Consider the following 25,954-nt stretch of genomic DNA (forward strand, 5'->3'; position numbering starts at 1 on the left):
TATTCCTCTGTATATCAGGCTCATTTCCTTGGTACAGCCAACATTCCACAGAACAACACTGGATTTTATTCCTGCACAGAGGCAGCAGCAGGAGCAAAAGGGTTACAAGAATCTTCCCTTCATGAATTGTACACACTACAGCTTTATTATTCAGTTATTTATTCAAGGAACAGAAGTATAGGTATTACCGCAAGGATTGTGCAACACTCTCAAACAACTGAGTTATATGTGATTATCTTTCTGAGAATACTGTGAAATGTTACATGAATAATTCAACAGTCAACAAAGTCTGTACACAAACAAGTTGGGAACCTATGTCATATACAATTCTCAGTACTCACCTCCACTGAAATTCAGTTTACAGTAAGATTAACAGTCCCTTCCAGTAAGACTAATGCACTACTGATATTGTGAACAGGAGGATTACATATTAAATTTGGAGTTTTGTTCATTTCTACCATTCCAAAATCCTAAAGGGGTTATCAGACACCACTGCCACCACCTGCCAATCTCATAGTGCTCATAGAGAACCTCTGTACAAAGCTCTCAAGATCCCCGTCCAATTCAACAGGCAGTGGGCAATATTGATGGTAATATCAGGGTAGAGAGTCTGAAGTAACAGCATTAACATCTTTTCACCTAGTCAGGTTTGGTGAGGTTCCAGCCGTACCCTTCAAGCAGAGATAATAAATGAAATGCTGTAAAAGTCTCTGCCCTGCAGGGACTGAATTAACTGTACTCATACATACAGTGTTAAGGGGACAGATTTACACATACATTAGTAATGCACTGCTCACTTACAACTATTTGTCACTTTCATTTATATACTGTCTTACACAGAAAGCACTCCAAGTACTTTTCAAAAGGGAGTGTTAATTCATAGATTTTAAAGCCAGAAGGGTTCATTATGATAATGTAATCGGACTTCTGGGATAATACAGGCACAGAATTTCACTCAGTAATTCCTGCATCAAATGTTTGCCACCTAAAAGGCAGGAAATGAGATAGAGTAATTTGCCCAAGGACACACAGTAGGTTTGTGGCAGAGCCAATACCAGAACTTCCAAATCACCTGATTTCCACACTTATGCCTTAACTACTAATTAGATCATTTACTTCCTTGTATTTTTGCATTGTAAAAAATACACAAAATAGGCACTATCTCAGAGTTTCAAATGCTGAAATGATGTAACAAATGATTGCACTGAATGTGTTTTCTACTGCAGAAGCACAAGTGGAAACTCACAGGGAGATTCAGATCAGCAAATAAAAACCAAAGAAAGGGCCTCTGTCCACAGCAGGGACTGTTACCTGTAACCTAGCTACTCAATACTGTCACTAGTGACCTGAACCCAGCCTTCTTTTAAACTAAGATAGCACCTGCCCAGAGAACGAACAGACAGAAAGACAAACAAAACCACCACCCTTCACAGGCTATCATAGTGTAATCCAGTGGTTCCCAAACTTTAACAACCCATGAACCCCTTTCACTAAAATGTCAAGTTTCGCGAACCCCCTCCTAAAAATGAATATGTCTAGGGATTTTCTCCCTTACCTGAGCATAAATTATAAAAGCAGTGTTCTTGGAAATATAATTTTTTTAATTACATGCTTATTACACACGGTTTATTATTTATTATCTATCATTACAGTGTTAATTTTATTACATTATGAAAACGGCAAAACTCTTCCAACATCTCACTTTCGCAGCTTGTATCGCTTTGATTAAGCCTGTTACAAGACAAGGCTCCTACGTTTAATCAAGGAGTATCAGATGTGATACAGCATGAAGTATTTAAGAAGCCAGCTCAAATACAGAGTTCCTCCTACACAAGCATTGGGGTCTTGAGCCATCCAGGCAAACGAACAAAACTTAAACTTGTTCTTCATAATAATTTTAAAAACCAACACTAGCAGCCTATTTAATTTTAAAAACAGCAGAAAATATCCACCTCCCTTTCTATTTCTTATAAGGAGTCTTGAAGTTTAAATCTCCTCACTGTGACGGATATGCTTGCTTTGATCTGCATCGCTCTTGGAAGTCCCCGGAACTCTGGGCTGTTGGTCCTGTGCTGCCCGAAGTCCCGAGGGACAGCTCTGTCCGCCATTAGGGAATTTTTTCCCCAAGAACCCCCTGTAACATTTTGCGAACCCCAGTTTGGGAACCACTGGTGTAATCTAAATGCACAAGGCAACTGCAGATTGCAAGGGTCCCTGCCAGTTTTCATTTTTTAGATCTTTCAGCAGCCACTATCAAAACCTTTGCTTCACACACACACAGAATACACATTTGATCAAATAGCTATTATAACTACTGCACTCAAGATCTCTCCCCTACAAAACTGCAGACAGCTCAGGGGGAATGCAACAGTATTCATAAGAGCCACTGAAAAAATTCAGGTACAGTGCTTACCATCTTGGCACTGAAATGGCCGTGAGCAAGTTCACCTACAAAAGTAAGCTTCTTGGGTTGTGATGTCCGAAGTAAATGCTTTTTCACCCCTTCTATAGCTCTCATGTAATCTTCCAACAGTCTGTGAATTAAAACCATTCCCAGTTGGCCCAAATATACACATTTTAAAGTAGATTTATCCAACCATACTTTAGATACAGTACATGCGTCTCAAAGGCCACACTTTTTGTAGAGTAGAAACTTGCAATTTGATTTCAATGGCACTACTTAAGATATTAAGTCAAATATAAAGCATTAAGAAAAATCCAAGTAATCATGCTTATACAAAATGCATCTAGCATGTATCTCCAATATATCTAATAATCTTTAGCTTCTTTCAAGGTTGTATAGGAGAAAAACACATTTCTGAGAATAGCATGATAATTAAAACAATTTTTAAAAGTAAAGATGTGGTCTGTGAATTTTAATGCTTGTGAAATGTGTTGGATTCAGAATCAATCGAGACTGAAGTTCTGCATCTACACAACAGGTACAGCACTGGCAGAAGTCAGCAAGTTTTCCCTAAAGATATTCCTCAACCCTTATCTGCAGGACACCCTCTAGAGGCAACGTGTCCCTAGCCTTTGTTTGCCAGAAGCTGGGCGACAGGGGATGGATCACTTGATGATTACCTGTTCTGTTCATTCTCTCTGGGGCACCAGGCATTGGCCACTGTCAGAAGGCAGGATACTGGGCTAGATGGACCTTTGGTCTGACGACCTATGGCCGTTCTTATGTAAGGTTAATATTCAAGGGTGCGCGCAAGAGAGAGAGAGAGAGAGAGTGCCTTTCTTTCCCACAATAACACCTCCCTTGTCCCACAAACCCTTTCAAACCCCTCTCATCCCAAAACAAGGTGCTTCCCAGTTATTCAGGCCAGACAAGAGAAACACACTGGAATCCAAGGCACCGGATTCAAATTTAAGTCCTGTATCTGGACTAGAAAGGGGATAATCACGAATGTGGTACCTGCCCTCCAGCAGGTTCCTCACTAATCCCTCTCTAACAGAGCCTGCAAAATGCCTTGCCATTTTCAGAGAGAATAAAAATGATGTGTCCTACAGAGCAACAACATTTTATTTACACAACAGAACCTGCTGCAAACAATTTAAATCCCTCCCACATCTGTAACAATCACAACCCTCAACACCCTGTGTAGGGGGGGAAGCAGAGTTGCAAGTTGAAGTCTGATCCCCACACTGTTATGCAGTTACCAATAAGTCTACTGACCCAGCTTGTTTGTTGTTGTTGTTGTTTTTTAAAACTACTCACAAATACGCTCATATCAGAGTCTGCATAATATACTCTTCCTTCTAAACCGCCAACTAGGGTAGCAAGTCTTATAGCTTACATCATTCTTAAACTGACACAGGAAGTGGGGAGAACTTACTCATTTTCTTTCTTCCCACCCTGGATCCATTGTTTGAGCAAATATTCATAGTAGCTGTCAGCTCTGGCCCCCAGAGTGTAGACACCCAGGTGAGTGAACTGCCCACTGTTGGTGTTTATGAACATGGGCACCAGCCCATCATTCTTCCCTGAGAGAGAGTGTACATGCTTCATCACCGCATCTACTGCTTTCTACAGAAAAAAAAAAAAAAAAACACATTGAAAAAAATACACCTTGAATGAGACAATGCAACTACACAGCTCAGTATTACTTAAATGGCCTGGAGCAGTCAACAGTTGTGGGATTTTTTCCCCTTTCCAATACAGTTGCTGCTTATGGCTTCAGAGAAACTACAGCAAATCTGAGGTGGGAATAGTTAGAGATTTTTTATCAGCTTTCCTTTTCAAGAATACAACTCTCTCAAGCTAGAATCAGCGATGGTGGTGAGTCCAGGTCCCTCAGCCATTTAGAAGTCAGATTCAAACACCGACTGACAGAACATTAGGTTAACTCTAAGGTCAGGTTAAGTGGCCTGCAACACCTTCAACAGTGTCTGTTCTGGAGGAGATCAGGGAAGCTCAGAAATATTTCTCAATAATACTATAGCTCAACTCAAGTTGGTAATGATGCCAACTTTTTTTTTTACTGAGATTTTCATGACAAGTATAGCTAAGGACCACTGCACATGCATAATGTACAGCTATAGTTCCTGCAAATAACTGTATAAATAAGGCCCTACTGATGATGATCTTCAAATAATTGCAGAGGAGTTGCGGACAAGACATGGAAAAAAAAATTGCAGAAAAGTAATAATGGACCTTCATTAACAGCAGTGATTTGGAAAAGCCAGAATGTGTTTAAGAAAAATGTGCAGGAATGATATAAACACTCAAGTATTATGTTATGCCTGCTAATTTTTTTGATAACCAGACATTTTGCTGCAACTATCTTACATTCAAAAAAAAATAATAATAATAATAATAATGACTGGTACAATATAAAATTAAAAAGACTAAAAGTCTTAACACAGCTGCTGTAGAAATCGAGTCCAGTCACTTTACCCTTTTACAGGCATTGCATGTTAGTGCAGTACTAATTGCATACTCAAAATGTATGTGAAATTGTGGATTGTGCAAAGTAAGCTAATTAAAAAATCAAAATTGTAGTGGAAGCCTACTTTTGGGGGATCCGCAATATTGAGAATGAAGTAGGGCCTTATGTATAAGTTGATTTGGGACACTATACAAAAATCACCTCCAAAACAAAAAGAATACACCTCCCACTGCCTTTGAAATTGTTAGTACTTTGGCTTATTTTCTCCCAGATACAACCTTCACACCATGCCCATAACTGGAATTTGAGTCGGCTGATAAGCACCCTGCAGCTTACGAAGGGAGTTTAGTTGCTTTCAACACTAGCATTAATGTAGGGATATCTAAGCACCTCCTATGAATTTAAATACTAAGAAGACAGCTCTATATAGTTTATCTATAGCCTGGTGTTTCGAAAAGCCAGTTATAGGTAATCTAGTCTCGGACAATATAAAAGATACCACAAGCATATCAAAAACAAAGATTTTTCTTGTAAGTTCCTTCTGATGAAAGGAGCAATTATTCACCTCTACTATGAGCTTTGTGGTATTTACTTTAAAAAAAAACTGGAAAAGTAATGGACTCTTCCCCACCCCCGGCCCGCCTGCTGCTTCCCTTTGGATATGTCATTAAACTCTCTTTAGCTGTGAGATTATAAGAACCAGGAATTCACCAGCAAACTGAAAGGTGGAGTGACTACTCAGAAATAGTGATGTGTATGGCGTGATTAGGCATAAAATTGCTCCAGATAAGATGTTTTAGAGATGGTGTTTGTTAGGAGGTGGATCAGCAACGCAATGGCATTTACTTTCATCAACCAATGAAATCTGCTCCAGCTGCCACAGTGAGAAACATTTTTGATCTCTGTTAGAAGAATGGAAGGAGAAAAGAGTACAGGCAATCTAAGTGAGCCTCACCAATAATGGGGTGGAGGCTGAGGGGTAGTGGTGGAGAGAGGAAGAGAAGATGACAACTGGTTCTCCCATACCTGGAATTTCTCATCTCCAGTGAGACGAGAGAGCTCCCTAAACTCCAGTTGAATACTGGTCACCTCTGCCACGGTGCTGTCAGACGTCCAACGAGGCGGGTGGGCAGTGCCTCGGCCAATGTTTACATCTGAGTATGGTATCTTGGATGGTGTGTTGAATGCTGGCATAAGCCTGCTCCCAATGTCTTTCTAAAGAGAACCCAAAAGCATGGAACAAAAATTCTTTATTATTTCTCTCAGCAATCAAACAAAAAACAGGAAAAAGAACTGCAGTTTAGTTTTAGCCCATCTACGAGGAACAAAGGCAAATATTAAGAAGAATCACTACTTCACAGTAATTGGCATATAGCTTCTACCTGGTTCCCGTTGCTGTACACTACAGTTCATACTGCACATCCCACGTAACACATTTTCAATCTGAGATTACTGATAATCCTTAATGCAAGCACAGGGCCTTTGTCCCGGCACTTGGGAGGGGAAGGAGAATACCACTGTATTTCCCAAGACAGGGAACCTGTGTGTAACCGCTCCATTCATTGACTAGGACTTTCTTCCCATAAAAAAAAATTAACTGGGTAAAAAGGTAATAAAGATCCTTAAATGTATCATCTTAGTCTTTACATTAGGAATTAAGGGAAATTCTAATTAAAACGGAACCCTAAGTTAATTAGAGCTCTGATGACACCAGGAAGGCAAAGATGAAGAAAACATTCAAGAAGCCTCTAGGGCAGTAATGGTGGAATACAGAGGAAAAGCCTGGTAGAGTTTACTTTCTGATGAACCTTTCTGCCACTTTACCCAGCGCAAGACACACATTCTACCTGGGACTGAGAGACTCAATCACTTACAGCTTTTTCCAGGAAGAGGCTATCTCCAGATAAGTGGTAGGCGCTCAGCAACCCCCCCAGAATACGAATGGTGCTCTCAAAGAGGTTCACATCCACATTCTTATCAAGCAGTAAGTCAGTTGCCACCCATTTCTTTGCTTCTTCAAACTCTGCAAGGCACAAAAGGGAACAACTTTTGGAGGACACACACTGTAGTTATAACAGCACACTCAAATGACCAGATTAAGAGTTAGTGAGCTATACTGCCTTGATTCTTATTCAGTCTATCAAAAGGAACCTGTATTTTTAAGGGGCTAGCTGAAGAGATTACAAATACACTGAAGAACACAAACCTGGCATCAGTTTAATTCCTATGCAATACAACAATGTGGGGATATGCAAGGAGACAAGTACTTGGCAGAGAAATTACATGTTTAGCAGGTCTTGTAAAAGCACATTCCTTCTTTATTAAAATAATGCAAACAGGAATTATCCTGGTATCCTAATAACCCACCTCTCTCAATATAAGCCTGCAGTCTATTACCACCTATTTTACTGGTCATGACAATCAGTCACACTTTCACCATAAGACTTTTTTTAAGGCTACTTAAATCAAAGCTACTGCCTGTCAGCTTCCCAACATACTATCTATGTATATATATGGCCTTGCACTACTTCACCATAATTAATGACTATCCTCACAACAGCCTTATGAAGTAGGAAATATGAGTCCCCATTTTTAGATTAGATGCTGAGATAAGGAGGGATTAAGTGACATGCCCAAGGTCAAACATGAAGTTTGTGGCAGAGCTGGGAATTGAACAGACGTCTGTTGAGTCCCATGCTAATGTTTTAACCACAAGATCTCTAAGTATTCAGGACACCAGGCATCTATGACTACCAGGAACTTGTACTGGGGAAAACAAAGTTGCTTCTTTAAAATGTTGCCAATTATCTATGCAATTATCTATTTGGACACAGAATGCAAAGGTTAGAAACTAATGCCCTTCCACTGAGACTTCTGGATGTTAAACTATCACTAGGATAGCTCACCAAGATCTACCTACCACAGATCTGTCTCCCTTGTGAGAAAATCACTGTTTACAAATACATTCTTTTACACAGGCCTTAAATAAGGATGACAAAATAGGTTTTCTACATTCCACTTCAGTAAATTGTGCTGTCAGACTTATCACTGTCTAGCAATAGAGAAATCCAGAATTTTCTTACAGAAGCAGTTTTTATATTCAGACTCGTGAGAGAAAGATTTTCACACTCTAACACAACTTTCATTTATAGAGCTTTTTTTATCCTGAAGAATCCCAAAGAGCTTTACAGACTATGAAGCAATCACTTAAAGGAGAAGTGCGATAGAATATAAAAGTTTCCAATCAGATGTCCATTTTAAACATGTCTAAATCACTAATAATTTATTTTAAAAGCACTCTGCAGTTCATATTTAAATATTTTATAAGAACGCAGTCACACTGTCAACCTGATGAAACATCAAGAGAGCTCAGACATGCAGTGAGGGAGACAAGAGATTTTCCACGGTCGGTTTTGTGTTTGATTTTAAACTGTACGTATTAAATCAAACAAGTAAAGAAAATATAGAACTGTGGAAGATTCCTGCAGTTTCTTATGCCGTTAGCGCCAGATCTGATCTTCCAGTCTTGATACATGTCAAACTGTGTTTGTTGTGAAATTATTATAAAGGTGGCTGTCTCCACAGATGCCATAGCTGTTCAAAGCACATCAATGGAGACATTTTCAGGTATTTGTAAATACTGCTTTGTAGTTTCCTTGTTTAACTTACATGTCCCGATTAAGTGATTTTTTTCCTGTAGTCATGTAAGGCAGTAGCTTAAAACCAAAAAAAAAATGAAACTGAGGTTTTAAAACCCAGTACAAAACGCAGCCACTTCTGCAGTGAATTAGGATACCTGCCATACATTGAACAGAGAGCATACAACAGTTTGGGACAGGAAGTGATGAGTACTGTATCCTATTAAATTTAGGAGAGAATTTTGCTAGACAATATGTAATTAAGCAAGTAAAAATGTGGCTTGCTTACCAGCGTTAAAGTGTGGTTCAAGTCAGAAAAGTGAATAAAAATAGCACTGCCTTAATCCAGTGGTTTTCAAACTTTTTTTCCGGTGACCCAGTTGAAGAAAATTGTTGATGCCCATGACCTAATGGAGCTGGGGATGAGGGGTTTGGGGTGTGAGAGGGGCTCAGGGCTGGGAATGAGGGGTTCAGGGTGTGGGAGGGTGCTCTGGGCTGGGGCAGGAGTGTGGGAAGGGGTCAGGGCTGGGCTGGGGGTGTAGGCTCTGGGGTGGGGCCAGGGATGAGAGGTTTGGGGTACAGGAAGGGGCTCCAGGTTTGGGGGGCTCAAGGCTTGGGCAGGGGATTGGGGCACAGGCTTACCTCAGGCGGTTCCCGGTCAGTGGGGCAGCACAGGTGCTAAGGCAGGCTTCCTGCCTCTCTTGGCACCGCAGACTGCGCTGTGCCCTGGAAGCAGACAGCAACAGATCTGGCTCCTAGGCGGAGATGCACAAGCGGCTCGTGCAGCTCCCATTGGGAGTGCGGAACCGGTGCTTGGGGCAGGGGCAGCGCGCAGAGCCCCGTGGCCCCGCTGCCTAGGAGCTGGACCTGCTGCTGGCTGCTTCCGGGGCACAGTGCGGTGTCAGAACAGGTAGGGACTAGCCTGCCTTAGCCAGGCAGCACCGCCGACGGAACTTTTAATTGCCTGGTTGGTAGTGCTGACCGGAGACGCCAGGACCCAGTACTGGGTTGTGACCCGCAGTTTGAAAACCACTGCCTTAATCAACAGATCTGTGTGGATTCTGTCTCTTATATACTTATAGTAAAAACAAAAGTTATTAGCTTTATTCCTTTAAGCATTGCAGATCCAACAGAACACTGAATTATTTTCTGGTTTACATACAGAATTGTTGACTAAGTTCCATATGTAGAATATCTTTATTAACAGTGATTATACACAAGCTAAAAGATCCCAGACTGACTTTGCAAGACTGGGACTTAGAAAGGCCCCTCCAGTATCTTACAAAAACAACAAGGAGTCTGACTGCATCTGTAATTTCCACTCTATGCATCTGAAGAAGTGAGGTTTTTACCCACGAAAGCTTATGCTCAAATAAATCTGTTAGTGTTTGGTGCCACCAGACTCCTTATTGTTTCTGTAGATACAGAGTAACACGGCTACCCCCTGATACTTGACCTCCAGTATCTTAGTAACCTTAGCACCATCATGGGGCACTGGTTGTTTTAGTATGGAAACAACCACAGGCAGACCTAATAATCCAGTCCCCAATTTATAGCAGGAATGCCAATTCATCAATAGATATAGCCAGCAAAATTATTCCACAAATGCTTTTACATATCGGATGCAGTTGGAAGAAACACCTTAAAACCAAAGAAGTGTCCCCCTTAATAGTAAATGTTTGGATTTTCCCCATGGACAAAATGAAATTTGCTCAGCCAAAGTGTAATGAATTGCCTATGTTAAGGAGCTCTGAACATATTAGTTCAATAGATACTGAGAATCCCCAAAAGCTACTGGAATAAAATATTTTGCCTCTCAGCCACCAAGCATAAAATGATCAGTTGGCCTTAATGGCAACTATTGGAACCAGAAAAATACCGAGGTGGGAGAAACATAGGAAGAGGAAAGAAAATTACCTTCTTTTAAGCCCAAAATCCACATGGTATCCAATGCATCAATTAACGTAAGACCGAGTCCAAACCACTCGCTGTAGGATTTGGACAAAGGCTTCAGTTCATCATGTCCCCAGGCAAACTCTTTATAACCTTTCCATGCATGGCGGAATGCTTCTACCACAGCCATCTGACGTTCATTTATGGGCACTGTGAATGGAAATCAACCTTGCTGAAGAATGCTGAAGCTCAGAGTTATGCAGCCACATGAGACTCTTGTCCACAAACTCTGCCCAAAATCAAGAGCCCTCATCTCTGCAACTAAAGATTACATTACACTGGCTTCAGTTACCTGAAGTTATTCCTTTGTAATAGGGTCTTTCCAACCCGCAGTAAGCGGTCAATATTTTTAACCAATGATTTAGTGAGTCAGCAATGGAAATCTCATTAACACAGAACTCCAAAAATAATATTTAGAGAAATACACACAAAAAACTATGTTAATGTTAAAAGAACATTATTAAGGTTGCCAAGTCAAGCATTTTTAACTTAAGATATCCCAGAATTAAGGTTGCCTGTACAAACTTAATTCAGTCCCCTTGTGAGTATGTTTTATGATACAGTTTTAATTACATGATCATATATTTTTACCACAAGATCCCTATCTCATTCCTCTACTGCCCAATTTAAAGTCCCTGCTCCAGACCATGGGGGTGCTAGAGCTTTTCAAAGAAAAGACCATCAGAATTTCAGCAAAACAACTTATTTTCCCTAGCCGTGATCTCGAAAACAGCTGAACAGTTTTGGTTGAAATTTTCCAAAAACAATTCAGCCTGAGGCAGACACCCAGCATGAAAAATTTCAGCCCAAGTGGTTAAAGTCTGACAAAAAGTTATGAGCAACTGAAGAACGGGTCTGATTATGGGAATGTCTGGCAACCTTCATAATGGGTGTTGCTATTAATCCCACCTATATTAAGGGCACTTAGACATCAGGATGCCAATGCACTGCATGCTATTACAGGTAACGCCCAGGTTTTGCAATAAACAAGAACTCCCTCTGACTAGCTCATCAGAGAGCAGATTCCCAGATTCTTTGCTGCACTGGGGAGAGCAAATGAAGAGAGAGCTGCTGCAGCTGTCTATTCCCGGTAATCCTCAAAAGCAGCATGTGATGAATTAAATGGAGGAAGTCACTTCCTTTCCCCCCCGACCAGTCTCCAAGAGACCAGCAAACCACTGTTGAGAAAGTAAGTTGTCCTTTTCAAGCCATCTTTCTAAACAGCTATTTTTCCCCAACAGGAGGGCACTTCTCCCTTTTGGGAGGTGGAGCAGAGAGAAAAATCAGGCCATGCTGCCTATTTTCAGTGACACCCCTATTTCTCAATTTCAGGGGGGGAGAAAAAAGCAAGAGGCCACTTTAAATAAGGGGAGGAAGGTTGTGCATGAAGGCATGCACATACTGGGAAACGAGGAAAAAACGGTAGCAAGATATATTTAAATGGGAGGGACCAAGTGCTTCACCAAGCGAGGGGAATGTACATTTTGCAGAGCAGGGAAGGTGGTTGAGGGCAGGTGCCTATAGTGCTCCCCAACACAACGATGTCATCTCCTGGCAAGGCAAAGGAGAAGCCAATAACCAGGAGCCTCTCAAAAACATTCCCTGGTGTAGGGCCATCCTGTTTCCACTGCTGTCCACTTACACAGGAGGCATTGCTGCTGCAGAAAAAGACAGCACTTTCATTAAGGATAAGTAAGAATAGTTTAAATTATACTCAATTTAATAAATCACTCTGGGGCTTATGGTTTATTGTGGTTTGTTTCTGAATCTTTCATTTCATTCCCAATGTTTGCACGCAGTATCCAGGACAAGGTTAGGGTACAGATGCATGCACCCAATATATATCAGAAGCAAAACCACACACTTCGTTTGGGAGTGGCAAGCAGGCAGGGGTGAGCTGCACAGTGGCAGCAACTGTAGCACGCAGACTGTCGAGACATGATCTGGCAATCACAGCCATGTATGCTGTGCCATGGTAACAACTAGTACAGCGGATGCAATATTCGTGTATCAGTATTTTCATATTCTCAGTTCTCAGTATTATTTGTGAATCACCAGAAACCTTGAAAAAACATGCACCTGTAGGTTGTCACAGCAGATCAAGTATGCTGCAGGACTTAGATGTTCTAGATGAACAATGCATAATCTCTTTTCAATCAGTTCTTCCCCTTTCCCACAGGAAGCAACTCTATCTTAGCTAAAAATAGCAGATTTAATTAAAGGGATGGCATAACTTTGACTGTGAATGTGAACAGGGAGATATAAACATCTAAATCTCATGGTCAATAATGAGAAAGGTGTTGGTCTCTAGCCTATTACCTGGCTCTTTCTGATCTTCCACTTCCACAGATGATGGTTTTTCTGGTTCTTTTATTTTATTGGAAGGAGGTTCAGTGCTTTGGTCAGGTTCTATCACTGCTCCTCTCCAACTGCAAGTACAAGGTATTTCAATAATATTTAACTCGATTAAAATAGAGACAAGAGTTAAAATGAATTATTCTTATCTCTACTGTCAAACATTGTTCATTTCATATTTTCACAACAGCCTGATAAAGAGGGAACTAAACATCAGAGGGGTAGCCATGTTAGTCTGTAGCCACAAGAACAACGAGGAGTCCCGTGGCACCTTAAATACTAACAGATGTGTTTGGACATAAGCTTTCGTGGGTTAAAAAAAAAACCAACCCACTTCTTCAGATGCATGGAGTGAAAATTACAGATGCAGGCATAAATATACCGACACATGAAGAGAAGGGAGTTACCTTACAAGTGGAGAACCAATGTTAACAAGGCCAATTCAGTCAGGGTGGATGTGGTCCACTCCCAATAATTGATGAGGAGGTGTCAAGTGGACCACATCCACCTTGACTGAATTGGCCTTGTTAACATTGGTTCTCCACTTGTAAGGTAACTCCCTTCTCTTCATGTGTCGGTATATTTATGCCTGCATCTGTAATTTTCACTCCATGCATCTGAAGAAGTGGGTTGTTTTTTTTTTAACCCACGAAAGCTTATGTCCAAACACATCTGTTAGTATTTAAGGTGCCACGGGACTCCTCGTTGTTTGTTAGGGAACTAAATGACATTTTGATCATGGCACAAGATAGGAAAAGATCACTTATTGGCTCATTAATCTTTATTTGAAGTCAGTGATTTCTTCCAGGCAAATGGTAATGAATCTTTTATTGAACTGAATTAAGAAACATGAAGGCTTTTAGGATTCCATGAAACCATTGCTGCTGTAATGGAATTTCTTAAAGGAATCAGAAATATACAAACTCAAAATTTGTGAAAGAGCATTGCATTTGAAATATTACAGGTGTCTTCCAGGTTTGAAATTATTGCATGAATCACTCGCACTTGATTAAAATAGTATCATGCAAATGAGAATTAAGAATTCAACTGTGAACACAGGATAGCAGCAATGTAAAATGCTTGTTTTGTTACATGCTTTTCTCACCAAAGTGGCATCATAAGTCAGTTTGGAAAAGAATTATATAGACAGACTTCTGAAGGTAAAACCTTATAAATAGTACTGAAGTCAAGAAAAGGTTCAGGTTGAGAGTTAACAGTTTTGACAACGTCCTTTTATGTATCTGTACATTAACTCAATTTCAATATGAACTTTAGCTACCCACAGAGAAGCATGGTTTATAGAACTCACAAAGCTTGTATGTTAAAAAAAGATAGACCGTATAGAACCAGTTACTACTACTGCATTAATATTGACATTGTTACTAGCATACTACAGACCTACACTGAAGTAGTTTTCCTAGATTTACCATCATTGCTGCCAATAGTACCGCTCCAGTCAGTGGTAGCAATGCTGGGAGCGCTTGGGTAGATAAGATTCTACAATCGCTGTGAGAGGGTTTAGATGCTATGATGGCTAGAACACTACTGCAGACAAGGTGCCACTGCTACTACTAACTGAGCTGCACCAGTGGCAGCAAGGGTGAGAAAAATTTTAGGAAATTATATCTAGTGTAAACATACCATAGGTATCTGTGGTCAACTTTTACTATTCTTTCTATATTGAACAATGAAGTCAAATGCTATTGCTTATTCCCAAATTAAGTGAACACCATGACGAATACACCAGAAAGTTGTAACGCTTTCACAAGATTGGTTAATATGGTTAAAGCAGTACAAGCTCCTTAGCCTGGATGCAGTTATATCAGTATAAAGGTGCTTTATACCAGTATAGCTATTCCAAATATAAGGCACCTTTATATTTGTATAAGTTAATCCATACTACAGGTTAGTATGCATAATTACACTGATTAAAAAACCCAAAAACCTACACACACACCCCGACAGACAGTTATGCCGATACAATTTGCAAATGTACATCAGGACTAAGATAATGATGATTGTGCTATTGTATTAACATCTAACACAGAACAAATTGATAGAGTGAAATAATCCTACAGACAAATTCTTCAGGGAAAGGGCTGTGTCTACCTGTGCACTGGTACAGTGCTTAGTCTAATGGGGTCTCAAACCCTGAGTGGCGCCTTTGGGCACCAAAAACTCAGCTAACCAAGCAAATCAACCTAGCAAAAATCAACACTCTGCTGTTATGCAAGGCCAAAGAAGCATATAAGTAAAACAACATTCTAGGCAGACAATGAAAAGCCCTCAAAAATTTGTACATTCATCTTTTTACCAATAGAATCTGAGAGAATAAAAACAAAACTAGAAGACTACTCCAGCAAATTGTAAATTCTTGGAAATATTTCTACCTACCTAATAATGGACTTTTCTGTTTTCTCTTCTTTATCAGCCTGGCCAGGTTCTTCCTCAGTCTTGCCAGCAACATCTTGGGCTTTTACCCTTGCATCTCTCCGTGGCGGTCTGATCTGCAGATTAGGAGGACCACGTCGGACGTGAGGAGGCTTTGAATGTTTCTAAGAAAGAAAGAAAGGCAAAAGTAAACCAAGATGATCTACTGCATGGGTGGCCAATACCCAGTCCAAAAGCATCCCAGAGTTGTACAATGCAACCTGAGAATACCCTCATTTTTAATACAGAGATGTAGTGCAGGGGACTACAGGTCACAGCATGCAACCTTTCATCTCAACCAGACAGGCCAAGGAGGAGGGAAATCATGTTTGAATTTTTTTTATCTCTGGTAAAATTGTACATAGCTTCTTGGGTAACAGTTACCAGTGAGGATATTAGGCTACCTGTATCATTACCAGGTATATCTATAACACACAGCACTGTCAAAAATGTGAACCTGTCATAAACATATATAACAAGGTGCAACAATTGACACTAGTTATAACAAAGAGATGCGTTACTAAGGGCTTACACAATACAGAAGTGATCCAATACCAGGAATTATTTTTCATAGTAGATGTACATTATACAAATTAGAAGAAAGCACCACATGAGAGATCATTTTCATTTAAAACAAAGAATCCTAAATTCCCTGAACTAATTGTGTGAACAGGAGAGTGTGTGTAGAGACACACACACACACTTTAAACAGAGTTCCTTTTTCCTATTACTCTCCCAATGAATTTCTTGGAAACCAGACAGTTTGTATGATCCGTTAGAAGTGTATCCATAAAATAAATAACTTTCACACCCCTTCAGAGTATCTCAGACGTAGAGAGCTACTAGATTTATTATTATTTCCACCTATTCTGGGAAGCTGTTGCAGTTTACCAGAGATGCCGACTATCCCCTGCCTCATATTCAACTGTACACACTCTAGCCAGCCACAGAGCCTGGGCTGCTCACATTTCCAGGACTGAGGTTTGGAGTATTCCATAGCAGGTTAGAGCACATATTGCTGAATGGGAGGCAGGCAATGGTGGTATGCCTGGGCCTAGACCAAGCACAAGCAGATTCATCAAGATAGTAAGATGGAGCCTAGAATACCAGGTCACAAAAGCCTGAAGTATCAGCAGTCACAAGCAAACCAGTGGTTTAGGAAACATACTGAACACAAGTTCACTATTAAACAAAGCCCATATGATATCTACTGAGAATTCCAAAAATACCTTACCCCCACCTCCCAAATGCTTTCATTATATATTAGTGCTCCTATTAGACAGCTGACTAGCTCCTTCAGACTGAGCTAAGAAGAGAGTTCTCAGAAATCAGAGCAATTCTCTCCTCTTTAAGTCTATGGATACAAACAAAAGCCAGAAAGTAGACAATGTTTTCACCCCTAACTGGAACCAAAGCCTTTCTTGAGAGTTGAGTTCTCTACCCATAGGAAATTAATTCTTATAACAGGCCTTCATTTCTTTTTCCATTACGACTGTTGGAATTAAATGCTATTTGCAGCTTTCACAAACCCTATTAGGTAGGGTTAAGAGAAACATTTTTCCTTGCAATACCTGAGGGGAAAGCTCTGGGTAGTTGGCATCTGCTTTCTGCGGTGCTGGTAAAACAGCTGGATTTGCTGGTTTCAATCCAGGGATCTCTAGTTCTGTCTTCTGATCGTCTGATAATTTGTTCGTTAGACCTATATGTATAAAATACATTCAGTACACATCAAACTGCCTTGCATAAGGAATTAACAGTTTCGAAGCTAGCTGGAAAAATAACTCTCCCCACACCAAATGTAGACAAGCCCTATGGTAGTCACCTGTATGTTATATGCAAGTGATACCTTTGCCCAAAAAAAAAAAAAAAAAAAAAAATGCTACAGAAGCCAACAGATCTTACATGTCTAACTGAAAGTGTTAAATTACAAGCCTCCATAATAATAGATTGGGGTTTTTTTTGGTGATTTAAAAAAACAAATAAAACAAACAAACAAACAAAAACTTTTCAATTGTAAAAATGTAATTACAAAAACTAAGAACAAGCAATCTTTTAACCGTTTATGACATTAGGGCAACCTTGAACTGTATGAAAGACGTACTTTTCCACTGTTCCCCCATGTTTGTGTATGAAATGACTCCACAGACTGCCAAGAAGGCAAACAGGAAGAGAATTACACTCCGCTGTAGTCGAGAAAGCTGCTTCCATTTCTTTGAGAAAGAAAATAAATAAGAGGAAAACTCTTTAGCATGACAAGTAGAAAGCTAGCCCGTTGCTGTCAAACAAACGAACACATGAAAGTTCTTTCAGAGTAAAAAATATGAAATTGATTATGTGTTTTACACTGTTTCCTATTTTGAAAATAGATCAGTTACTTTGTCATGATATGGAAAGTAGCAACACAGCATGCTAGCATATGGTAGGCTAGGTTTGAGAACAAGATCAGGGCCACTCACTGCCGGAGTCTGTGGAGACTTGAGAAATTGCATTGTGATAAATCTCCCAGACAGATCATCAGCTGCAGTACACAGATTTTTACAACAACCTTTCACTGGCTGATCTATGTATCTGCCCAGACTTGGTTCTGGAAAAGAGCCAAGAGGCTCCTCCCTTCTGGCCAACATGGTATACACAAGGGACATACAAAGCAGAAGCAAAATAGGTGTGGGGAGGAGGGAGAATGAAAAAATGACATTAGTGCATCAAAGGAGGAAGCTTAAAAATAAAATAAGCATCTCAAGCTGGATAGGAAAAGCAAGACACCCCACCTCAGACAATCACTCTTTGTGAAACTGTTATGTAAACGAGAGACTGCCACCAAAAAAAGACACCCACATTCAGCTTTGGGAAAGTGCAGTAAACCAACAGCATAATTAACAAGAAAATAAAACACAAGAGACTGTTCACAATTAAGTACAATCCTACGAAATCAGAAGCCAGAATACAGTAAAAAACAGCCTTCTATTACAGATGTTCAGTAAACTGCATTTAGTGATAACATTTTGGGTCTTGTATATTTTAGTGCCCCCGCACCATACATACCATTTCACCGGGGGGGGGGGGGGGCGGCGTTAAACCAGAGTAACAGCTTGCTGCTAACTTTTTGCACTGGGAAACCCTTCCCTCACTGGGCAAAGCAGCATTTGGGCACATCCCTCAGTTTCCCAGAAGCTCTTCTGCCCCACGGTACTTCCACAAACCTTGCACTCCACTCCTACCAGGGTTGAGACACCAACTGCTTCCACACTGTTGCAAGCAACCACAGGCCACAAACATTTCAGTGAAGACTGACATGTCAACACATTTCACTCTGCCAACCAGCATAGACATATGTTTCCTGTTATTCCCTAAACTGATCAGTGTACAGCAGAGGTCCCAAACTGTGGGGCACGCTGCCCTAGGGGGGCACAGAGGAACATTCGGGGGGTGCAGCTAGGGCCCAGGCCTGCCCCCACAGGGGGGCAGAGAGGAAGAGCTATCCAGCTCTGCTCCCAGCTCTACACCCGGGGCCCCGGCTGCCGGCTCCAGCCCCCTTTACTCCTGCTTGCGTTCCCTGCTCCCGGGTATGGGGGGTGGAGGGGCGAGCGCAGACAGGGTAAGGGGGGTTGAGGTAAAAAGTTTGGGGACCACTGCTGTACACTGATCTTGTACATCCCTCCCCAACACAAAGGGTGAGACGTTTATATTGCTCAATCTCCTATGTCACCTTTTATCACAACCACCTCCTGGGCTACCTGTATCCTTATCCCCAACTTGGTTCCCCAGAGCAAGTACAAGTGCAGCGGCTCACCAGGGTGGGAAGAGAATGCAAGTTCCTAATGCTTTCACCTCACTTCTCTCCTGTCTCAAGAGGAAGACAAAAAGGTGTAGCCCCAGACCCTCCCCACGAGCATGTTCACCAGCGTCCTACCTCTTTTCCTTGAGATGGGTAGGATAAAAGGGGGGGGTGGGCGTCCAGTGCCCCTCTAGGCATATCCTACCTCCTTTCTTTAGACTGGGAGAAGAGAGATGCTGCCCTGTTACCCACCTTCCCTAGGCCGGGGAGCCTTATGCCCTCTTCCTCACCATCTAGGGTGCCCTTTCAGTGGGGGGAATGGGCACTCCCTCACCGATACTGCCACTGCCTGTCCTCCGCACCCCTGCTTAAGTGTCGGAGATACCCCGACCCTCCTCCACATCAAGTGGGGAGCACTGCTCCCGCTCCAATGGGGGTTCTGCCACCCCCCCCCCCACATGCCTTTCAAACAGTGAGGGGATTTTCCCTCTTCCCTTGACTGCAGGGGAACCCGCCCCCCCAAACCTGGGATTCCACCCCCCCTCCGCCCCTCCCCACCTGGGATTCCACCCCTCCCCCCTCGCCCCCCAAACCTGGGATTCCACCCCTCCCCCCCCCAACCTGGGATTCCACCCTCCCTCCGCCCCCCCCAACCTGGGATTCCACCCCCCCTCCGCCCCTCCCCACCTGGGATTCCACCCCTCCCCCCTCCCCCCCCAAACCTGGGATTCCACCCCTCCCCCCTCCCCCCCCAAACCTGGGATTCCACTCCCCCTCCACCCCCCCCACCTGGGATTCCACCCCTCCCCCCCCAAACCTGGGATTCCACCCCTCCCCCCCCAACCTGGGATTCCACCCCTCCCCCCAACAGGGCCCCCCCCTCCAGCGCGGGCCGGGGCTACTAGGTTCCCCTCAACCTCCAGCAGGGAGCAGGGTCTCCCCGCACCCAGAGGAGGGGCAGGACCCCTCCCCCTCCAAGAGACCCCCTCCAGCAGGGAGGGGGCGGGGCGGCCACGTCACCTGGACCCCTCCCCTTCCAGCAGGAAGCTGCCCCCCCCGAGCCCCTCACCCTCCAGCAGGAGCGCCTCCTCCAGGCCTTGCTGTTGTTGTAGCCGCCTGCCCCCGCCGCCTCCGCGGGGCTCAGCGTCACCGAGATGAAGTCCCGTCGCGGCGGCGGCGGCGACGCCGAGTACATAACGGCGGTTTCAGGACGCAGAGCCCGGCGCGCGCACCGCTCCCAACCGCCAGCCGCCGTCCGCCCCAACCGCCATTATCCTGCTCCGCAGCCTCCCAGCCGCGCCAGACAAGCCCGCTTCCGGGTGCCTCTCTAGCCTCACGCCCTAGCGGGACTCTATGGCGCCCATAGCAACAGCCTCCCCCTTGCATGCCTTAGCAACGCAGGGCCTTGCTACTGGGTGGCCATGGGGGCACCAGAGCTGCCCTTCCCCCCCTCATCGCGCCCCTGTTAGGGGGAGCAAACCTCACTGTGGAACATCCCCCCCCCAGACCTCCACCTAGGGTTATCACCTTTGAAAGGCAAAACAACAAACAAAGCTGGCACCCTCCCCCCCAAAGCAAGCCTACCACAATCCCAACCACAAGGCCACTCCGCAACCCCCCTTCAACAGCCACTTATAGTATCCAGAGAGAGAACGCATATAGATAAGAGATGGGTAATGTCGCACACCTCCTCACTCTCGCACGACTCACGCCCTCTCTCACCCGCGCGCCGTGCGCTTGCGTGTCGGTGGCACACGGCTGCTGGATTGCCCCCAGTTTTGATCTCTTATCGCTTAAACTGCGGAGGTGGGAACACTGCAGCTGGCCACAGACACTTTGAACACTAGATATCCCAGTGTATTGTGATAATAATGCAAATCTTTAGACCCACTTTAAAAAAAACGCAGCAGATTAAATTATTTTTCTGGCAAAGCCATAAAAAAAAAAAAAAGGCCAGGCCAGTCAAATACCAGCCAGGTGGTACCCTACATCCAACAGCCAGGCAGGGCACTTATTGCAGAATTTGATCACCCTTTGGCTACAGATAGGGATCGTTTCACCTGTCATCACAATGCAGCCACAGTGGGGGTGAGGCACAGCAACCATTTTACCAAGGCCAGTTCAGCTAATGCAGCTAGGGTTACCAACTGTGGACGAATTCCTGGAGGTTTCATCACATGACATAATCTTTAATTAAAGATTAATCTTTAATTCCTGGAGACTCCAGGACAATCCTGGAGGGTTGGCAACCCTCAATGCAGCTCAACATGGCACCCCAGTGCACAACTTGAGCGGTCCTGTCTTCAAGCTCTGGCATGAGAATACCTAGTTCTTGAAAAGCACATTGACTCTTGAGGCCGTTGGGGAAGTACGGTGCTCCCCTTATGGCCTCCCTGGCTTGCGCACATTGCAAATTTCCCCCACTCCCACCACTGCTTAGCAGGGAACTTCCACCCACTCTCTCTAATGTCCTTCACAAACACAAACACATTAGAGAGTCCCCCAGGGCCACCCCGAGGATTCAGGGGGCCTGGGGTCTTCGGCAGTGGGAGGCCCCCGCCACCGAATTGCCGCCGAACCCCCGGCACTTCGGTGGCAGGTCCCGGAGCAGAAGGACCCCCCGCCGCGGGTCATCGGGGCACTTCGGTGTCAGGTCCTGGAGCGGAAGGACCCCCCGCCACGGGTCTTCAGGGCACTTCGGCGGCAGGTACCAGGGCGGAAGGACCCCCTGCTGCCGAATTGCCCCCGAAGACCCAGAGTGGAAGAAGCTCCCCGCAAGAGTTTTCTGGGGCCCCCGGACCGAGCGAAAGACCCCGTTCCAGGAGCCCCGAAAAACTCTCATGGGGGCCCCTGCGGGGTCCGGGGCAAATTGCCCCACTTGCCCCCCCTTCTGGGCGGCCCTGGAGTCCCTTCCCACAAGGCTGATATTGCACAGGAATATGGAACAGCAAAGATTACTCACTAAATCGTGGCTCATGCAGCTAGGGAGAACAATCTCATAGGTTTGTAGGAGACTTTAAATTTGCTTACGCTGGCCCTGTGTTTAACAGTTGCACACAAGGCTATGTAAGCGTTTAGCACAGGACATGGTGAAGAAGAATCATAGTTAATTGAAACTGCAGGGAAAATGGAGGGGGATAAGATGTAATTACATGAATTGGTATATGCTAGCTAAACTGTCCCAATATCTGTAAGAGAGGCAAGGTGGATGAGGTCATATATTTTATTGGACAAACTTCTGTTGGTGAGAGCGACACATTTTCAAGCTACAACACCGAGATCTTCTTCAAGTCTGGGAAACAGTCAGAATGTCACCATTAAATACAAAGTGGAAGAAATCATTAATGCTAAACTAACATATTTCAATTTATGTTAACATATTACTTATGCTAAACAATCTGTTCCACCTCGTATTTAGCTCTGACACTCTAATTAAGTTTCCCAGATCTGAAGAAGAGCTCTGTGTAAGCTCAAAAGCTTAGCTCTCTCACCAACAGAAATTGGTCCAGTAAAAGATATTTTTTGAGTGATTGCTCATATCGATTCCAATTAGGTGTGTGCATGCTGCATGCACAGACGCCAGAAAGTTTTCCCTTAGCAGCTCCCATCGGGTCAGTTGTGGAGCCCCCTGGATATATGCCCCTGCCGACACGTCCCCTCCTCAGTTCCTTTGTTGGAACCACAGTCGTTCGCCTAGCAAGTGCTTCCCTTAGCATACTTTCTGATAGTTGTAGTTTAGCTCTTAGTTAGTTGTATAGCTGGTGTATATCAGGGGTTCTCAAACTTTTGTACTGGTGACCCCTTTCACATAGCGAGCCTCTGAATGCAACCCCCCTTATAAATTAAAAACACTTTTTTTATATATTTAACACCATTATAAATGCTGGAGGCAAAGTGGGGTTTGAGGTGGAGGCTGACAGCTCATGACCCCCCATGCAATAACCTCACGACCCCCTGATGGGTCCCGACCCCCAGTTTGAGAACCCCGGGTGTATATAGTGGTAGATAAGGTTTGAGAGTGAGGTTTTTCCAATGACAGGCCTACGCCTCAGGGATCCGAGACAACGTTGGCAGAAGCCCCACCACCTGTCCGGGTCGCCGCTGAGTCGACTCTGGTGCAAGTCACACTGCAGGGCCAGGCTACTATCACCGCAACAGCAGTTGCCTCAGAGGCTCCCGGCACTGACCAGGAGGAGATCAGAGAGCTGGAGGGTCAGGAGGACCCCGTGCCACCTCTGGCCTCCTCATCTTCGTCCCCCGGACAAGGCTTCTATCTTGGGTCCTCCACTGATTGACCATAGGGCCCACCAGGACCTTCTGCGGAGGATCGCCTGTAACATGGGGTTGCAGGCAGAGGAGGTTGTCAAACCTGAGGTCCCGATGGTTGACATCCTCGCACCAGAAGACCCGTCCAGGGTAGCTCTGCTCCTGATAAAAACGATCCAGAGCAACATTAAGTCTCTATGGCAGACCCCTGCATCCATCCCGCCTACCGCTAGAGGCATGGAGCGCAAGTATTTCGTCCCTTCTAAGGGTTACGAGTACCTGTTCTCACACCTGCAGCCATGCTCGCTGGTAGTGGCTGCCGTTAATGAGAAGGAGAGGCAGGGGCCAATCTCTAAATCCAAGGAGTCGAAAAGGATGGACTTTTTTGGTAGAAAGGTCTACTCTCCGGGGGGCCTGGAGCTGAGGATAGTGAACCAGCAAACTATCCTCAGCAGATATCTTCAACTCACGGGCCTCCATGGGGAAGTTTAAGGAGCTGATCCCAACAGACTCTAGAGCCGAGTTCTCGGCAATTATGGACGAAGGGAAGGCCGTGGCGCAGATCTCCTTGCAGGCCTTGCTAGACTCTGCAGACTCGGCTGCCCGCACCCTTTCCTCTGCAATAGCCATGAGGAGGAGCTTGTGGCTACAAGCCTCCAGGCTACCCTGAGGTGCAGCAAACCCTGCAGGACCTACCGTTCAAAGGCGCAAGGTTATTCTCAGAGCAAACAGGCTCCAGACTGCACAGCCTAAAGGACTCCTGGGCGACTATGAAGTCATTGGGTATGCACACCGTGGCAACCCAACAAAAACATTTCAAGCCCCGACCACAAAAACAGAGATCATATTCTCCTGGGCTGAGGCAGGATTTTTATAGACGTAGGGGCAGGAATGGCAAGGGCATGCCCTCTGATCCTTCTGGGCAGGGACAGGGCCTGACCAAACCTTTGTTGGGCTCAAAGCAGGCCTTTTGAAGGTCCGCCCGAGGACGGAGCACCAGTCTCGGCACCGGATCCTTCCACAAGTTTTTTGAACCGTCTATCCCACTTCTACCGTGCTTGGTCCCAAATAACTTCAGACTGCTAGGTTCTTCACATGGTAGAAGTGGGATATTCTCTCCAATTCTGCTCCTACCCTCCCTCCCACCCCCCTTCCCTATCCCTCTTCAGGGACCCCTCTCACGAGCAACTCCTTATCCAGGAGGCATGGACACTCCTCGCCACAGGAGAAATGGAGGAGGTGCCTCAGGAGCTCTGGGGCAAGGGATTCTATTCCCGATACTTCCTAATCCCCAAAACCAAAACATCAGTTCACTGTCTTTCCCTTCAGCCTGTCCACAGCCCCCTGAGTGTTCACCAAGTGCATATTGGTCATAGCAGCCTTCCTCCGAAGGAGGCAGGTGCAGGTATACCCCCACCTCGACAACTGGCTGCTCAGGGGGCACTCCAGGGAGCAGGTGGAGTCTCAAGTCCGTTTAGTCAGATCCACTTTCGAGAGACTGGGTCTCCTCCTCAATGAGAACAAGTCAAACCTTCTCACTGACCCAAAGAACAGAGTTCATCAAGGCGGTGTTGGACTCAGTTCAGGCAAGAGCACTTTTGCCGGAGTCCCGATTCCAAGCCATGACAGACATCATTCAACACCTCAGGTAGTACTTCACCACCACAGCAAGGGGATGCCTGAGTCTCCTCGGCCACATGGCAGCCAGCACTTAGTGATCCAGCACGCCAGGCTGAGGCTCAGGCCACTCCAGGTGTGTCTTGCTTCGGCCTATCACCCGGGGTATGACAGCCTAAACTCAGTGGTCACGGTGTCGGAGCAAGTGCTCGAGTCCCTCCAATGGTGGCTCGACCCTCAGACAGCGTGAAAAGGAGTCCCCTTCAGTCGCCCCCAGCCCTCCTTGTCCCTGGTAATGGATGTGTCAGCTCTGGAATGGGGCACGCATTTGGGAGACCGCCAGACGCAGAGCCTGTGGTCGCAGGACGAGCTCTCACTCCATATCAATATCAAGGAGCTGAGGGCGGTGTGACTAGCATGCCAAACCTTCCAGGCCTGACTACAAGGCCCGTGCATGGCAGTTCTGACGGACAACACCACTGCCATGTTTTACAACAAGCAGGGTGGAGCCTGCTCCTCTCCCCTATGTCAGGAAGCCCTCTAGCTATGGGAGTTCTGCATAGCCCACTCCAGTCACCTGGAAGCATCCTATCTACCAGGAGTTCAGAACGCACTGGCGGACCACCTCGCAGGTCCTTCCGCAATCACGAATGGTCCATCCAACTGGATGTCATACACTCTATCTTCCAAAGGTGGGGGTTTCCCCAGGTTAATTTGTTTGCCACCCGGGGCAACAGAAAGTGCCCAATGTTCTGCTCTTTCCAGAAGCACAGCCCAGGCTCAATCATAGACGCATTCCTGCTACCCTGGGGAGGCCGCCTGCTCTATGCCTTTCCCCTGATCCCTCTCATGCACAAGGTCCTACTCAAGGTCTGCAGGGACAGGGTGGAGATAATTCTGGTCACCCCAGTGTGGCCATGACAACATGGGTACATCACGCACCTGGAGCTATCGGTGGACGCCCCGATCACGTTGCCACTCCTCCCCGACCTGATCATTCAGGACCACAGTCGTCTTCATCACCC

At 44.8% G+C, this 25,954-nt stretch overlaps 1 protein-coding gene across 1 annotated transcript in view; it reads right to left on the minus strand.

The window, feature by feature from the left end:
• Positions 1–20,321, minus strand: part of MAN1B1 (mannosidase alpha class 1B member 1) — a 31,255-nt gene extending 10,934 nt beyond the window's left edge. Inside the window, exons 1-10 of the mRNA XM_054007315.1 lie at positions 20,116–20,321; positions 17,373–17,481; positions 16,843–16,970; positions 15,236–15,396; positions 12,806–12,915; positions 10,451–10,636; positions 6,770–6,918; positions 5,922–6,110; positions 3,843–4,033; positions 2,414–2,534 (exon numbers count right to left, since the gene is read on the minus strand). Of these exons, the coding sequence (XP_053863290.1) occupies positions 2,414–2,534; positions 3,843–4,033; positions 5,922–6,110; positions 6,770–6,918; positions 10,451–10,636; positions 12,806–12,915; positions 15,236–15,396; positions 16,843–16,970; positions 17,373–17,481; positions 20,116–20,241 (1,470 nt within the window). The 5' untranslated portion in view covers positions 20,242–20,321. The remainder of the gene's footprint in view (positions 1–2,413; positions 2,535–3,842; positions 4,034–5,921; positions 6,111–6,769; positions 6,919–10,450; positions 10,637–12,805; positions 12,916–15,235; positions 15,397–16,842; positions 16,971–17,372; positions 17,482–20,115) is intronic.
• Positions 20,322–25,954: the final 5,633 nt, after the last annotated feature.

The sequence above is a fragment of the Malaclemys terrapin genome, chromosome 17 (assembly GCF_027887155.1).
Source record: "Malaclemys terrapin pileata isolate rMalTer1 chromosome 17, rMalTer1.hap1, whole genome shotgun sequence".
Taxonomy (NCBI): Eukaryota; Metazoa; Chordata; order Testudines; family Emydidae; genus Malaclemys; species Malaclemys terrapin.